General features: G+C 48.7%; 1 protein-coding gene and 1 pseudogene across 4 annotated transcripts in view; one reads left to right on the top strand and one right to left on the bottom strand.

Moving 5' to 3' along the window:
- Positions 1 to 15,885, top strand: part of LOC100343357 (butyrophilin-like protein 1) — a 363,518-nt gene that overhangs the window by 340,290 nt on the left and 7,343 nt on the right. The window contains exons 1-9 of one of the 4 annotated variants that reach the window (XM_051840564.3): positions 1,747 to 2,148; positions 3,345 to 3,410; positions 3,767 to 3,861; positions 6,231 to 6,578; positions 8,545 to 8,826; positions 8,937 to 9,137; positions 9,411 to 9,431; positions 9,525 to 9,551; positions 10,561 to 10,587. The exons of the other annotated variants lie outside the window; for them this stretch is intronic. Of the exons in view, the coding sequence (XP_051696524.3) occupies positions 3,777 to 3,861; positions 6,231 to 6,578; positions 8,545 to 8,826; positions 8,937 to 9,137; positions 9,411 to 9,431; positions 9,525 to 9,551; positions 10,561 to 10,587 (991 nt within the window). The 5' untranslated portion in view covers positions 1,747 to 2,148; positions 3,345 to 3,410; positions 3,767 to 3,776. Of the gene's footprint in view, positions 1 to 1,746; positions 2,149 to 3,344; positions 3,411 to 3,766; positions 3,862 to 6,230; positions 6,579 to 8,544; positions 8,827 to 8,936; positions 9,138 to 9,410; positions 9,432 to 9,524; positions 9,552 to 10,560; positions 10,588 to 15,885 lie in introns of those variants that run through there. 4 annotated transcript variants of the gene reach the window in all.
- LOC127488387 (U2 spliceosomal RNA) lies at positions 2,897 to 2,986 on the bottom strand (annotated as a pseudogene).

The raw sequence follows: 15,885 nt of genomic DNA, 5'->3' as shown, positions 1-15,885 counted from the left end.
ATTTAGGTGTAACTGTCAGTTACGGAGGTGACTGCCTGGACTGAGGGTGTGGGGAAGGTGCAGCGAGGGAGAGCTCTTCCCACCTGAGGAGCAGACGGCAGGATCAGCATGGGGTGATGTCTACTGGGGCTCTGCTTGGCAGGTTGCCAGATCAGAGCTCAGCCCACCAGTCAGGTTCATGCTGATTGCAGATCTGAAAGAAGAATTTTTAGTCAAAACTAAAACACAATCCACCTGTGTGTATGTATGTGTGCTGCTTCTGCTTCTTTTTCTTTTTCTGGCAAATAAGCAATCAGAAAACAGTTCTTGAAAGTTTCATACAATAGAAGATAAACCAGTGGGGCTGGCATTGTGATGTAGTGGGTACAACTGCCAGCTGAGACCCTGGCATCCTATATGGGCACACATTCATGTCCCAGCTCCTGCACTTCCATTCCAACTCCCTGTTAATGGCCTGGGAAAAGCAGCAGAGGATGACTCAAGTATGTGGGCCCCTGCTCCTTGTGTTTCTACTTCTTTTTACTTCTGCTAAATAACAAAATATATAAAGGGTTGATCCTTTTCATTAATGATCACATTTTAAATCTTACTTGGTTTAATATTTTTTCATTAAACATTGCTTTATATATATATCTTTTAAAAATATTTATTTATTTGAAAGGCAGAGTTAGAGAGAGAGAGAGAGAGAGAGAGAGATCTTTCATCCTCTGGTTCACTCTCCAAATGGCCTCAACAGCTGGGACTGGGCCAGGATGAAGCCAGGAACCAAGAGTTCTTCTGGGTCTCCCATATGGGTACAGGGGCCTAAATTCTTGGGCTATGGTTAGCTGCTTTACACAGGCCATAAGCAGGGAGCTGGATTGAAAGTGGAGCCACCGGGAAATGAACCAGTGCCCATATGGGATGCCAGAATTGCAGGTGGTAACTTCATGCACTATCCCACAAAGCTGGCCCTGATGCTTAGATATGTATCTGAAACTATTTTGAAAGTACTTGAAACAACTAAGTGATAAGAAACATGACCTGTGTGTTAAAAGGAAGTAAAATAGTAACTCAATAGCTTTAGGATAATTTATACTTTAAGCAAGAAATCATTGGTGCTTAGTGAACAGCAGTCATGTTATAGCAGCTGGGCATTGGTCCTGGTGAGCTGGGAGGCAGATGAATTACTGTTTGCTGCCTTCCTATCAGAGCTCATACAGAAAATCTGACCTGGACTGGGGTGCTCCCTTTCCACCTGATACTCAAGGCAAAAGGCTGGGCTGCTGGCTGAGACGAGCATCCAGGTGGTGTCATCCTGCGGTGGCTGAGAGTCCAAGGCCCCATGGCAGCTCTTTCTCACTCTGAGTTGTCTGCCTTCAGGGCTGGATCTGAGGGTTATGGCTGTAGGGGGGGTGCAGGGTCTCCCTGCAGCTCTAGCTCCTCCCTCCCTAGGAAATACCTGAGTGTTAGGAGGTGGCAGGGGTCTTGTCCTACTGCATCTGCTTATAGTTGTGACAAGGAGGTTCAGGAATCTACTGTGTGTAGCTCATATCCTGACACATAATATGCATGGGATAAGATTTAGTTTCTTCTGTCTTTTCATAGAAGTTCCCTAACGTCTCTGGGCCTTGGGAAGTCTGGGTGCTGGGCAGGGGCAGGTGGTGGCTGAGGGGGAGGGGCTGAGGCACTGTGAGCTCTAAGCAGGCTGTGCTGCAGCCACTCCCAGGGTAGCTGTGGTGCTATCTCCTGTGCTGGGCTCATGCTGACAACAGGGAGCAAGGTCCACAGGGCAGGGCACTCCCTGCCCAGGCTGCTTCTGCAAGCTTTCACTTTAGATGGTTGAAGGAAACTGAGGGCCTGGCTCTTCTGGGTGGGAGGGCTTGGTGGGGCCCCAGGGCCAGGGCCTCTGCAGAGGCTGCTACACCGGTGCCAGCTCTGCTTTGGTCTTCTGGGAGTCCACGGCCACCTGGAGTGTAGATTCTTGGCCCAGCAGTGGACCTGGAAGTGGACTCTGCAGCTCTGAGGGCAGCTCTCGGTGGGTTCAAGCTTGGAGAGTGGATTTGCCAATTGCTGGGGTCTCGGTGACTCTGAAGTTTTTGGAGCTGCTGAATTTAAAGACAATGCAGGAAGTCACAGCTTTTCACAGCTGAGAAGAAAGAGTAGCAGGTAAGCTGGCTTTGAAGACACCAGTGGGTGAAGAGGAGGAAGGCAGTTAGCAGCTGACTTGGGGAAGGGGCGGCTGGATAAAAGCTTTGTTCAAGGAAGACCCAGAATATTAGTGAAGGCTGTACTTTAGCTCATTTATTTTAATTCCATTTCTCAAGTATCTACTAGGACCAGGCCCAGTTACTTTCTTATTTTTTTTTTGACAGGCAGAGTGGACAGTGAGAGAGAGAGAGACAGAGAGAAAGGTCTTCCTTTGCCGTTGGTTCACCCCGCAATGGCTGCTGCAGCCGGCGCACCGCGCTGATCTGAAGCCAGGAGCCAGGAGCCAGGTGCTTCTCCTGGTTTCCCTTTATTTATTTGAAAGGCAGAGAGAGAGAGAGAGAGAGAGAGAGAGAGAGAGAGAGAGAGAATGACAATCTTCCAATCTTCCATCTGCTTGTTCACTCTCTGAGTTAACTGCAACAGCCGGGTCTGGGCCAGACTGAAGCCAGGAGCCAGGAGCTTCTTCCGGGTCTCCCACATGGATGTAGGGACCCAAGGACTCAGGCTATCTTCCACTGCTTTCCGAGGACATTATCAGGGAGCTGGATTGAAAGTGGGGCAGCTGGGACATGAACAGGTATCCATACGGGATGCTGATGTGGCAGGTTGCTGCTTAACCCACTATGCCACAATGCCCCCCACCCAGTCCAGGTTCTAAATGCATGTGGTGACTGAACCAATATAAAGACCTCTCATTGCATGGTAAGGGGGATTTTGTTACCCACATTTTAATGTGATATTAAGCTGATAAGAACAGATACTACACTTGATCTTAGCCAAAAGGCTGAGAAGCATTGTTGCCCACATTTTCAGAGAAGGAAACTGAGTCCAAGGCCAAGAACCTGGCCTGAAGTGGTGACCCCAAGAGTGCCTAAGCCTGCAGAGGGGTGCTTGAGCCTGTCCTTCCCAGGACAAAAGGCTGCCTCCCCCTTCCTCCTTACAACAGTTGTGGGGGCTTTTTCTGAGCAAGGATCATTTTCTCTTCTTGTGGCCCTGCCTCCCAACAGGAGTCTTCAAATGTACAGAGTGAGAATCTTGTCAGTGAGGAATGTCCGGGGCCCTGTGGTGGGAATGCCACAGACTTACAAAGACAGACAGGCTGCTGGGCACCTCTGCTGGGCACTATGGCTCATGAACTGTCTGCTGCTTCTCAGGTGACACCCAGGTCACAGCTGGAGAGGACAGAGCAACTGACAACAGGAACAAGCATGCCCTTCATGGTGAGTCTGGGCCAACTGTCTTGGAAGGGATGGGTCCTGGGTAGATGGTGGATAGATGCAGGCATGGCTTCCTCCACGGGACTCCTGGAGTTGGGAAAGGAAAGGCCTGGTTTTCTAGGCAGAAGGACCTCAACTGTGGTGGGACAAGAAAGAGCTGTTCCTCCCCAGCTACCCTGCTGGCACAGGCCCCGTCTTGCTGATGTGATGAGTCTACAGGGAATGCTTTGCCTCTGTGAGGGCTGACAGGGCATGCTGGGCCTTCTGCTCCCACCTAGGAGCTGGCACTCTGGGCTGGACCCACCTCCCGCCTCCAGTCTGCTGGCCCAGACCTCCTCTTTCCCTACCTCTCTCCCCAGCTCTGAGGACATGGAGCACGGCTGCCGCCCCTCTCTGCTCTGCAGTCTCCCCTCCCTGCTTCTCCTCGCCCAGCTGCCCACGTGGGGCTCTGCAGGTGAGTCTGTCCCTGTCCCTCACCCTGGGTCTTCCTGGGTGACAGGAGCCCCCAGGTGTTCTCTGTCAGGAGGGGGAGAGTCTGTGGAGGCCCAGGCTCTGGAAAGATGATGGTAATGGAGTTCCCCCAACCATTGATTGCCATTATATCTTTAAGACAAGTCACTAAACCATCACATGAATGTTAGGGATCTTGAAAATTGTCCAAGGATATTTTGGCGATGTTTTAAAAAGTGGTGCATCAAAAATTTGAAAATCCCATTTTCCTAATTTTTCACTTCCCTCCTTTTTAGCTGTTCTCAGCATTCATTTGTTTATTTGTTCCTCTCATACTAGTGGGTTTTTAGGGGCTGTTCTATGAGCACCTTAAACGGAGCTGCCCTGTAGCCCCTTCTAGAAAGGACAGTGGATAACACTCAAGCCTGTGTCTGTGGGAGGGGATGGCTAATGGGAAATGAGTTAGGACAGGGAATATGCAGTCAGGGGTACAGGAGTTGGGATGCAGGGAGCAGCCATGTTCAGGGATGCAGGCAGGGTAGACAGTGAGACAGGAACAAGGATGTGGAGCAGGGGTGAGCTGTGAGAACTCCCAGGGAGAGATGATTCTGCAGCTGGCAGTGTTCCCAGGATAAGGAGCAGCAGAGGTAAGTGCTGGCTGGAGCAGAGGGAGCCTGGGGGAGAGAAGCAGGAAATGGGATCAGAGTATTGGAGTCCACCCTGCTGGGTCTGTGTGACACTGAGGGGAGGGGACTGGGGAACTAGGGAAGGGCTCTGAGCACAGCAGAGACATGGTTTAGCTCACATGTTGAATGGAACACAAGTGGGGCTGGAGAGAAAACAACCAAGGGCCTGGTCTGTTCCCACCCTCCAGGTGAGAGACGATGGTGGCTGGGCCAGGTGACACAGCACAGAGCTGAGGGGGGCTGTTCTGGGCCCATGGTCACTTGTCCTGCGGAAGAGTCCTCCTGTGACTCTGGGCTGGCGCTGTGGCTCACTAGGCTAATCCTCTGCCTTGCGGCGCCGGCACACCAGGTTCTAGTCCCGCTTGGGGCTCCGGATTCTGTCCCGGTTACCCCTCTTCCAGGCCAGCTCTCTGCTGTGGCCTGGGAGTGCAGTGGAGGATGGCCCAAGTGCTTGGGCCCTGCACCCTATGGGAGACCAGGATAAGCACCTTGAAGACCTTTCTCTCTGTCTCTCTCTCTCACTGTCCACTCTGCCTGTCAAAAAATAAAACAAAAAAAAGTATATATATATATATATATATATATATATATATATATATAAAGAGGCGAGCACCGTGGCTCACTAGGCTAATCCTCTGCCTTGTGGCGCCGGCACACCGGGTTCTAGTCCCGCTTGGGGCTCCAGATTCTGTCCCGGTTGCCCTTCTTCCAGGCCAGCTCTCTGCTGTGGCCAGGGAGTGCAGTGGAGGATGGCTCAAGTGCTTGGACCCTGCACCCCATGGGAGACCAGGATAAGCACCTAGCTCCTGCCATCGGATCAGCGCGGTGCACTGGCCGCAGCGTGCTGGCCGTGGCAGCCATTGGAGGGTGAACCAATGGCAAAAGGAAGACCTTTCTCTCTGTCTCTCTCTCTCTCACTGTCCACTCTGCCTGTCAAAAAAAAAAAAAAAAAACATGAAATATGTGTCTCTGTTGCCAGGCCTCAGAGGGCCAAGGGCAAAGACACAGAGAAAATGCACTGCACTTTAACCAGCATTGATTCGAGCTCTTGTGAGCAATGACAGGTTTATAATAGAAGGAACATTGGGGTCTGTTTTAAGTGCAACTAGAATTCAATGGAGGAGGAAAAAATATGGGCAGAACCAGTAAACAGGAGCGGGAGTGGGTGTTTTCTGGATGTGGCTGAGTGACCCAGGAGCTCTGAGGGAGGCCCCAGGTGTGCTCTGTGCTCAGTTTCCATGTTTGCTGACACAGGCCAGGTTAGATTTGTGGTTCTCAAAGTGTAGCTCCTGAACCAACAATGTCAGCTCTCTGGGGACTGTTCTGAAATGCTTGGATCAACTGAATGAGGCATTCTAGGTGTAGGCCTAGTAATCTGGGTTTTACAAGCTGACCTTTGATTTAGGTGTACGCTCAAGGTTGAGACCCACTGGGGTAGAGATTTCTTCTTCATGGGACACTCTGGGGCCAGGGACCAGGCTCATGAGGGAGTCTGTGACATCCGTTCTGGGCCACAACCTGTGGTCTGAGAGTCTCATCCAGATTCAGAGTCATCACTGTTCAGTCCTCAGCCTGGGGGTCACATCTTCCAGCGCCTGTTCCCAGCCTGCCTGTTCTTCCCCCGTGGTCTGTGTGTCTCTGCCCCCTGTCTGTGTCTCTAAGTTCTCAGTCTATTCTCTGTCCACAGATGATTTCCTGGTGATGGGCCCCTCGGATCCCATTGTGGCCATGTTGGATGGTGAGGCTACCCTGCCCTGCTCCCTGGACCCAGCCATGAATGCAGAGCACATGGAGCTGCGGTGGTTCCGTACCAAGTTCTCAGAAGCGGTGCTCATCTATCAGAATGGCCGGGAGCAGCACGAGGAGCAGATGCCCCAGTATGCAGGGCGGACTTCGCTGGTGAGGGACCTCCTCACCCAAGGGCAGGCTGCCGTGCGCATCCAGAATGTCCGGGCTTCAGACAATGGGAGGTACTCGTGCTTCTTCCAGAAGGGAGGCCACTATGAAGAGGCCACTCTAGAACTCAAGGTGGCAGGTTGGTGACTTGATTTATATTCTAAATCTAGATTTGGGAGTATTGGGTTTGGGAGGGAACTCATGTAATTAAGCATCTCATTTCATATGCTCACTTGCTCATTTTTTTTAATATAAATCTTTTTTTTTTTTTTTTTTGGACAGGCAGATTTAGACAGTAAGAGAGAGAGAGAGACAGAGAGAAAGGTCTTCCTTTCCATTGGTTCACCCCACCAAGTGGCTGCTATGGCCGGCGCACTGCACTGATCCGAAGCCAGGAGCCAGGTGCTTCCTCCTGGTCTCCCATGCGGGTGCAGGGCAAAAGCACTTGGCCCATCCTCCACTGCACTCCCAGGCCACAGCAGAGAGCTGGCCTGGAAGAGGAACAACCAGGACAGAATCCGGTGCTCCAACCGGGACTAGAACCCAGGGTGCCGGCGCTGCAGGCGGAGGATTAGCCAAGTGAGCCGCGGTGCCAACCTATATAAATCTTGTATATAAAGCCCCTAGTGTGTGCTGTTCATTGTTCTGAGTACCAGAGTCATATCAGTGAAGCAAAGATGATTGTTCTGCAGAGTTTATGATCTATAAGCTGAGACAGAAAAAGCAAAATAGGTGAATATTTTGATGTTTGAGAAAGTGCTGTGTTAAAGAACAAAGGCCAAGTGAAGCAAGTGGAGGTGATCGGGACAATGGGCTGGGGAGTGAGGTCAGTCTGTGTTCTTATGTAGGGTTTCAGGTGGGCCCTTATTGATGATCTGAGCCCAGCTCAAAGAAGCAGCTAACTCACCATGTGGATTTAGTGGTGAGGGGAGTCGCAGGATTTAGTGCAGTACTGCACCCAGTTTGAAGCTTTTGGGATGGGAGCATTTGGTGTGCTCTGGGTACCACCATTGGGGTGGTTGCAAGCAGTGATGGGGGGTGGCAAGCAGTGACAATATTGCAATAAAGAGATAGACAGTCTTAGATAAAACTGTACACCATGATCCAAAAAAGGTGTTTTGGCATAAATACTTATGCTGGCACATGAGTTCAGCAAGCGAGGTTCTGAAGAACCCTGTATGGACTGGAATGTGAGGAGGTAGGGCCATAGACAGCATGGTGAACAAGATCATTTGTAGTTAGCCAAATAGTCCTTGGCACTGGGTGTGTGGACCTTGAGGGTCACAGGTCGTGGGGTTTGGTGGTGGGGCAGGCAGAGGGCGTTAGTGTGCAAGGCAGATATCAGATCAGTGCAGGCACTGTGTACTGTGTTAGGGAGTCTGGATGCAGAGCTGTGGATATTTTAAATGGAGCAGTCAGTGGTTGAATGTTCAATCTGGTGACAATAAGGAAGATTACTGGAAGGTGAGCAAGAGGGAAGTGTGGTTGCAGTTCTAATTAGGGAGAACAACTGTCTGACCTGGCTGCTCCACTTCCAATCAAGCTCCCTGCTAATGGCCTGGGAAAACAGAGGAGGATGGTCCAAGAGTTTGGTCCCTGCTACCTACCTGGGAGACCTGAAAGAATCTACTGGCTCCTGGCTTCAGCCTGGCATAGCCTTGGTCATTGTGGCCATGTGGGGAGTGAACCAGTGGATGGAAGATCTCTCTCTCTCTTTCTCTCTCTCTCTGTACCTCTGACTTTCAAATAAATAAATAAATATCTTACAAAAATAAACAAGAGAAATAGGGGCAGTAGGTGTAGAAGCAGGTGCCCCCAGCGTGTGTGTGAAGTGAGGAGACTAGAAGTTCACAGATAGAGCCCTGGGGTCAAGTTCCTGCTCCTGGTTTCTCTGGGCCTCAGTGTTCTCATCTGCAGAGTTGAGGAGAAAGCCCCCTACTCTGTGCCCCCATGGGTCCAGGGCTCTTTACCTCCTTCAGGCCATGCCCTCCCACAGAATCTCCAGAATGGAACACAGTGACTCCCCTGTAGCTGTGCCACACCCAGACCCTGCTGAGGCCCTGGGCCAAGTGGAATCCAAGGTCTCCACAGCTCCCCTATTGCAGGCCTGGGCTCTGCCCCTCAAGTGCACATTGAAGGGCCGGAGCAGGACGGGGTCCGCGTGGTGTGCAAGGCCTCGGGCTGGTTCCCGAAGCCCCAGGTGCAGTGGACAGACCTCAGCGGGAAGAAGTTCCTGGAGTTCTCTGAGGCCCATGCCCAGGACGCAGCAGGGCTGTTCAGCGTGGAGGCGGCTCTGGTGGTGAGAGACAGCTCTGCAGGGAGTGTGAGCTGCTCTGTCCTCAATCCCATCCTGGGCCAGGAGAAGGCGATGGCCGTGTCCATCCCAGGTCGGTGCTGCTTCTCATTCCTGGTAGGGCTTGGGAGGTGGTGCTGGTATCCCTGAGTGTGCGGGGTGGGCCTAGGTGCTCCCCTGACTGGGTCTCTGCCTGGGCCCCAGAGCCCTTCTTCCCACAGGCCTCTCCCTGGAAGGCAGCATTCGCCGTGACCCTGATCGTACTGGGGCTCCTGCTCTTTGGGGCTGGCTTCTTCACCAGGAGAGAGCACTCCGCAAAGGTGCAGGAGAGGCAGAAACAGCAGGAGCTGTACCGGGCTAAGGAGGAGGACCAGAGGGCAGAGGAGGAGGCACTGAAGGCCAGAGGTAGGAGGCCAGGTGCAGCAGCTGGTGCTGAGAGAGACAACATGACAGGACTGGGGTCCATGGGTGCAACTCCCCAGAGAGATTCAGCATCCCAAGCCCAGAGCAGGCTGTGGAGATCAGAGAGGACAGCAGGAGGCGTGGTGGTATGGGTGGGTCTAGCATCAGGACATTTTCTAGGTTACAGAAAATACCTTTTTTGTGGATTCCCAAAGAAGGTAGCCTTCCTTTTCTGGCATTGGTGTTCATCTCCCCGCTGTCCCCGTTCTCTTTCAGATGAGCTCCAGGCAGATCTAGGTAAGCTCTGCTCCCCCTCCTGAACTCCCCATGTCTCTTTGTGGAGGACTCTCTGGGTCTCAGCTCACCTGTTCCTTGTGTGCTGCTTTTCAGGTTGGAGGAAGGCAGCTTACCTGGCTGGTGAGTGACTCTCCAGATGTCCCTTGGTCTCCTGTCCCACCTGTGCCCAGCTGTCCCCTCCTTGTTTCTGTCTGGGCACAGACACATGGACTCCTTTTCCTGGGAACAGCAGTCCCAGTTGCTGGGACATGGAGCCTTGCTCCCTGGGCTGTCTCACATCTGTTTGAGGAGTTTTTCCTATCTGCTTTCAGATCTGAGTGCAATGATGGGTCATGGAGTTTGTCCTGCATTCTGGGTTTTATTCCAACCCTGGCATGCCCCATATTTACATTGTTAGTGCTTTAGCCTGCAATGCACCTAGCTCTTGGTCTGTTCCAGGAAGCCAAAATCCATTTGCTCTAGATTTCCTGAGAGACAGGATACACTTAAATGGCTCATTCAGCTGGGAGTGTCATCTCCCTTCTCCTTGCAAAGCATCACCAGGGGGAGCCATTCCTCCCTGTTCCTACAAGGGGCTGGTGAAAACTGCTGAGCAGGTGTGGGGATGTGATGGGATGAGATGCATGTTTCTGAGAATGGTGATGCTTCTCTCCAGAAATATTGTGTAAGAATGCTGGCCCCTCTGACCTAGGTCTCATGGTCACATACTTTATTCTTTTTGTACTTTAATTTTTTTTTAAAATCCCCATGCCTGGAATAGCCATGTGGTAATTAATTGTCATAAATATGGAGTCAGTTATATTTTTTGCTAAATATTTTCCCATATATAGTTTTTTATCCTAACAAGCATTATCAAGGTGCCAGGAGACTTTGTGGGTTTTAAGGCACAGGGCAGAGAGCTGACAGCCAAAAGTCACCCAGCACTGGGGCAGGGGTGCAACTCAGCTGTCCTGCAGGCTTCCTGATCTGTGGTCAGGGAGTTTCCCACAATCCTCTGCTGTCTGCACTTGCAGGAGGCCCCTCCTGTGCAGCCTCTCTCCTCCTGCAGAGTCTGACCTTCAGCACAGAGGGCAGGGAGGGCTGAGCAGGTGGTGTGGCTGTGGTCTCACCAGGGTGTGTTTCCTTTCAGCCTGGAGGAAGGCGCAGCTGTATGCTGGTAAGTGACCTGATGGTTCCTCTGCCTCCCTGCCCTGCCTCTGCCCTGCCCCTTCTCTACCTGTGTACTCAACTCCAGATGGGCTGGGCATCCCTGCTCTCCTTGTCAGTGTTGTAGCCTCCAAAGAAGACCCCTGGGACTCCTAGTTAGAAGTACATCTCTGTTTCCATTCTGGGCTCTTTCGCCACTGCAGGTCCCTGTTAGGGTCAGCAATATCCTCTGAAAACCCCTCATTCAACTGATCTTTCTCATTGGTGTGCTGACCATGGAGAGACAGTAGCAAGGCAACAACTGTGTAGACCAAGAATTGCTGTCTCTAGGAATCCCTAGAAATCATGCTTTCCTGCTTAGATCTCAAGTCTAAGAGGGTCATTAGTTCTATAACCTTTTTTTTGCGATTTATTTTAGTTATTTGAAAGCAGAGTTACAGACAGGGAGAAAGAGAGAGGGCGAGATAGACAGAGAGACAGATCTTCCATCTACTGGTTCACCCTGAAATTTTCTCTATGGCTGGGGCTGGGCCAAGTCAAAGTCAGGAGTCAAGAGCTTCAGCCAGGTATCCCAAATGGGTGCAATCATCAAACCACATGGACCATCTTCAGCTGCGTTCCTAGGCCATAGCAGGAGCTGGATAGGAAGTGAGACAGCTGGAACTGAAATTGGCACCCATATGGGATGCAGGTGGCTGCTTCACCTATTCAGTCACAAGGCCAGCCTCCTCTATACCCTTCTAACACCCACATTTTTACCCATTATATTCTAGTTTGGTCTTCCTGTTTCTTCCTGGTCCTCTGGGATGTTGGTCTTCTCTGGGCTTCTTCTTGCTCTGACCACTGTGGAGCTGGGTTCTTCCTCTGAACATCCTTGGTTGCTAAGGAATTAGTTACTCTGAGTAAATGTTCTAAATCTGGGAAATGGAGCCTCCAGGATATTTGTGGATGGGTTCCTCAGTTGGCATCTATGAAATAACTGAAATTATTCACAGCAGTTTTAGCATTCTAAGTAGATTACTTGACAGGCAGAGAGAGAGAGAGAGAGAATGGTGGTGGTGGGGTGGAGAGAGAGACAGACTATCTGTTAGTTTTCTCCCCAGCTGCCAGCAATAGCTACTGCTAGGCCTGGCCAAAGCCAGTGCTTTTCCCTCAATAGGGTCTCCCACATGATGTCAACATCTCAACCCCTCAGTGTTGTTTCTCAGTCTCCGTAAGCCATAAACAGGAAGTTAGAGTCAGTAGTTGGAGTTGGAAGTTGAACCCAGCATTTCAATATGGCTGGTAGGTATCTTAACCATTAGGCTAAATACCTGCCACGTTCTTTTTTTATTAAATAAAATGTACTTATTTAAGGGGAGAGAGAGAGAGAAAAAGAGAGAGAGAGAGAGAGAGAGACCCAACACACAGTCTCGTCTGTTGTTCTATTCCCTAAATGCCTGCAATGGCCAGGGCTGTTTCAGGGCTAGGCCAGAGCCAAAGCAAGGAGTCAGGAATTTTTTAAAAAGATTTATTTATTTATTTGAAAGGCAGAGTTACTGAGAGGCAGAGGCAGAGGCAGAGAGAGAGGAGGGAGTAGAGAGAGAGAGAGAGAGAAGGAAATATTCCATTTGTTGCTTTACTCCCCAAATGGCCACAAGGGCTGGAGCTGGACCAATCGAAAGCCAGGAGCCAGAACTTTCTTCCGGGTTTCCCATGTGGGTGCAGGGGCCCAAGGAGTTGGGGCATATTCTACTGCTTTCCCAGGCCATAGCAGAGAACTGGATCAGAAGTAGAGTAGTCAGGACTCAAACTGGTGCCCATACGGGATGCCAGCACTGCCACCAGCAGCTTTACCCGTTATGCCACAGCACTGGCCCCAAAGAGCCAGGAACTTATTCTTAGTCTCTCACATGGATGGCAGGGATCTAACTACTTCATCTGTTACCTTCTGCCTCCCAGGGTGTGCACTAGGAGGAATATATAATTGGAGCTGGAGTTGGGCATCAAACCTAAGCACTCAGATATGGATTGTGGACAACTTAACCAGTAGTTTTACTGTGAGACCAAATGTTTGCCCTGAGGAGGTTTTTTTTTTAAACAAGAACAAAAATGTACTGTGTGATTTCTCACACCACTTTCTCCCACTTTAGGAGAATTCTGTATTTGTCTAAGGGCTTATGACCTTGTTTGATTTTTGTTTAGCGGTAACATATGAAGATGATAAAAAAGAGAAATCTAGAAAAGTTGCAATTGTTTACCAGAGAAAGGGTGGTGAGAAAACCATGAAAGTAAAGAATCTGTGGGGAAGAGAGGTAGAGATGAGGGAGGAAGTAAAGCAGTGTGTGGAGCGATGCTGTGTGCAGGACTGGGGTGGCTCAGAGTGGCTGCAGTGGGCTGAAGGCCACAGCCGGGGAGTTGGAACTGAGGAGGTGCACTGAGGGCTTTCAGGGCCGTGGTTGGGAAATATGATCGACTCCAGAACATCTCTGACAACATTGGTAAAAACCTAAATTAAAAAAAATAAATTTATTGTCGTATGCTGATGTCATCCCTAGGAGTGGGACTGCTGGGTCATATGGTAAGGTCTATATTCAGATTTCTCAGGTATCTCCATGATGTCTTCCACAGTGGCTTTACCAGTTTACATTCCCACCAACAGTGGATTAGGGTACCTTTTCCCCTACATCCTCACCAGTATTTGTTGTTTGTTGATTTCTGTATGAAGATCGTTCTAACAGGGATGAGGTGGAACCTCACTGTGGTTTTGAACTTGCATTTCCCTAATGGCTAATGATCTTGAGCATTTTTCATGTCTGTTGGTCACATTTGCACTTCTTCTTTTGAAAAATGCCTGTTTAAGTCCTTTGTCCAGTTCTTTTTAAAAAAGATTTATTTATTTATTTATTTGAAAGTCAGAATTACACAGAGATAGAAGGAGAGGCAGAGAGAGACAATGAGAGAGAAAGAGAGAGAGAGAGAGAGAGAGAGAGAGAGAGAGGTCTTCCATTTGCTAGTTCTTGCCAGTTGGCTGCAATGGCTAGAGCTGCACTGATCCAAAGCCAGGAGCCAGGAGACAGGATCTTCTTACAGGTCTCCCACATGTGTGCAGAGGCCCAAGGACTTGAACCATCTTCTACTGTTATCCCAGGCCATAGCAGAGAGCTGGATCAGAAGTGGAACTGCCAGGACTTGAACTGGTGCCCATATGGGATGCCGGCACTGCAGGCAGCTTTACCTGCTATTCCACAGCACTGGCCCTGTCCATTTCTTAACTGGACTGTTTGTTCTGTTGTTGAGTTTCTTGAACTTTTTATATATTTCTAGTTATTAACCCATAATTGTATAGTTTGCCAATAATTTCTCCCATTCTGTCAGTTGCCTCTTTACTTTGCTGAGTGTTTCATTTGCAGTACAGAAGCTTCTCAATTTGATGTAATCCCATTTGTTAATTTTGGCTTTGACTGCCTGTGCCTCTGGGGTCTTTCCCAAGAACTTTCTGCTTATGACTATATCTTGCATGGTTTTTCCAATGTTCTCTAATTATTTGATGATACTGGGTTGGAGGCTGAAGTCTTTAATCCATTTGAGTGGATTTTTGTGTAAGGTGTAAGGTAGGGGTCTTGATTTGTACTTCTGCAGTTTTTCCAGCACCCCATTTCTTGAAGAGACTGTCCTTGTTCCAGGGATTGATTTTAGCTCCTTGGTCAAAGATAAGTTCATTGTAGATGCTTGGACTGATTTCTGGCATTTCCATTCTGTTCAATTGGTCTAGCCATCTGTTTTTGTACCAGTACCAGGATGTTTTGATTATAACTACCCTGTAGTATATCTTTAAATCTAATATTACGATGCGTCTGGCTTTGTTTCTGTTGTATAAGGTTGCTTTAGCTATTTGGAGTCTCCTTGTTTCTATGTGAATTTCATCATCATTTTTTTCTAGATCTGACCAGAATGTCCTTGGTATTTTGATTGGTATCACACTGAATCTGTAAATTGCCTTTGGTTGCATGGACATTTTGATGGTATTGATTCTTCCAATCCATGAACATGGAAGATTTTTCCATTTTTTTGTATCTTCTTCTATTTCTTTCTTTAATGATTTGTAATTCTCATCATAGAGATCTTTGACATCCTTGCTTAAATTGATTCCAGTATCAAGAATATTTGATATTTTTTGTAGCTATTGTGAATGGGATTGATCTTCAAAGTTCTTTCTCAGCTGTGGCATTGTCTGTGTATACAAAGATTGTTTATTTTTATGTGTTGATTTTTTACTCTGCTACTTTACCAAACTTTTCTATGAGTTCCAATATTCTCTTAGTGGAGTCTTGGATCCCCAATAAATAGAATGATGTCATCTGCCAATAGGCATAGTTTGACTTCCTCCTTCCCAATATGTATCCTTTTGATTTCTTTTTCTTGCCTAAAGACTCTGGCTAAAACTTCTAGTACTATATAGAATAGCAACGGTGACAGTGGGCATCTTTTTCTTGTTCTGGATCTCAGTGGGGATGCCTCCAACTTTTCCCCATTCAATAGGATGCTGGCCATGGGTTTGTCATAAATTTTCTTGGTTATGTTGAGGATTATTCCTTCTATAACCAATTTGCTAAGAGTTTTCATCATGAAAGGGTTTGTATTTTACCAGATTCTTTCTCTGCATCTATTGAGCTTCAGTTTGTTAATGTGATGTATCACATTGTTTAATTTGCAAATATTGAACCATAAATTCTACTTGGTCTGGGTGAATGATCTTTCTGATATGTTGTTGGATTCGATTGGCTAGTATTTTATTGAGGATTTTTGCATCTCATTTCATCAGGGAATTTGGTCTGTGGTTCTCTTTCTCTGTTGTATTAAGAATTAAGGTGATGTTGCTTCATAGAAAGAATTTTGGAGGAGTCCTTTTTTTCTATTGTTTTAAATAGGTTGAGAAGAATTGGAGTTAGTTTTTTTATAATTTTTATTTATTTATTTGAAATGCAGAGTTACAGAGGGGTAGAAAGAAAGAGAGAGAGAGAGAGAGAGAGAGAGAGAGAGAGAGATCTTCCATCTGCTGGTTCACTCCCCAGATGGCGACAATGGCTGGAGCTGTGCCTACCTGAAGCCAAGAGTCAGGAGCTTCTTCAGGGTCTCCCACATGGTTGCAGGGGCCCAAGGACTTGGCCCATATTCTGCTGCTTTACCAGAGCGTAGTAGAGAGCTGGATCAGAAGTGGAGCGGCTGGGACTTGCACTGGTGCCCATAAGGGATGCAGCACTGCTGGTGGCGGCTTTACCCACTACACCACAGTGTTGACACCAGTTCTTCTTTAAATGTGTGGTAA

Source organism: Oryctolagus cuniculus, chromosome 5 (genome assembly GCF_051225735.1).
Source record: "Oryctolagus cuniculus isolate XC-2025 breed Fujian yellow rabbit chromosome 5, ASM5122573v1, whole genome shotgun sequence".
NCBI classification, from domain to species: domain Eukaryota; kingdom Metazoa; phylum Chordata; class Mammalia; order Lagomorpha; family Leporidae; genus Oryctolagus; species Oryctolagus cuniculus.
Note: the sequence above shows the minus strand (reverse complement) of the source record. Positions and strands in the feature narration are given on the sequence as shown.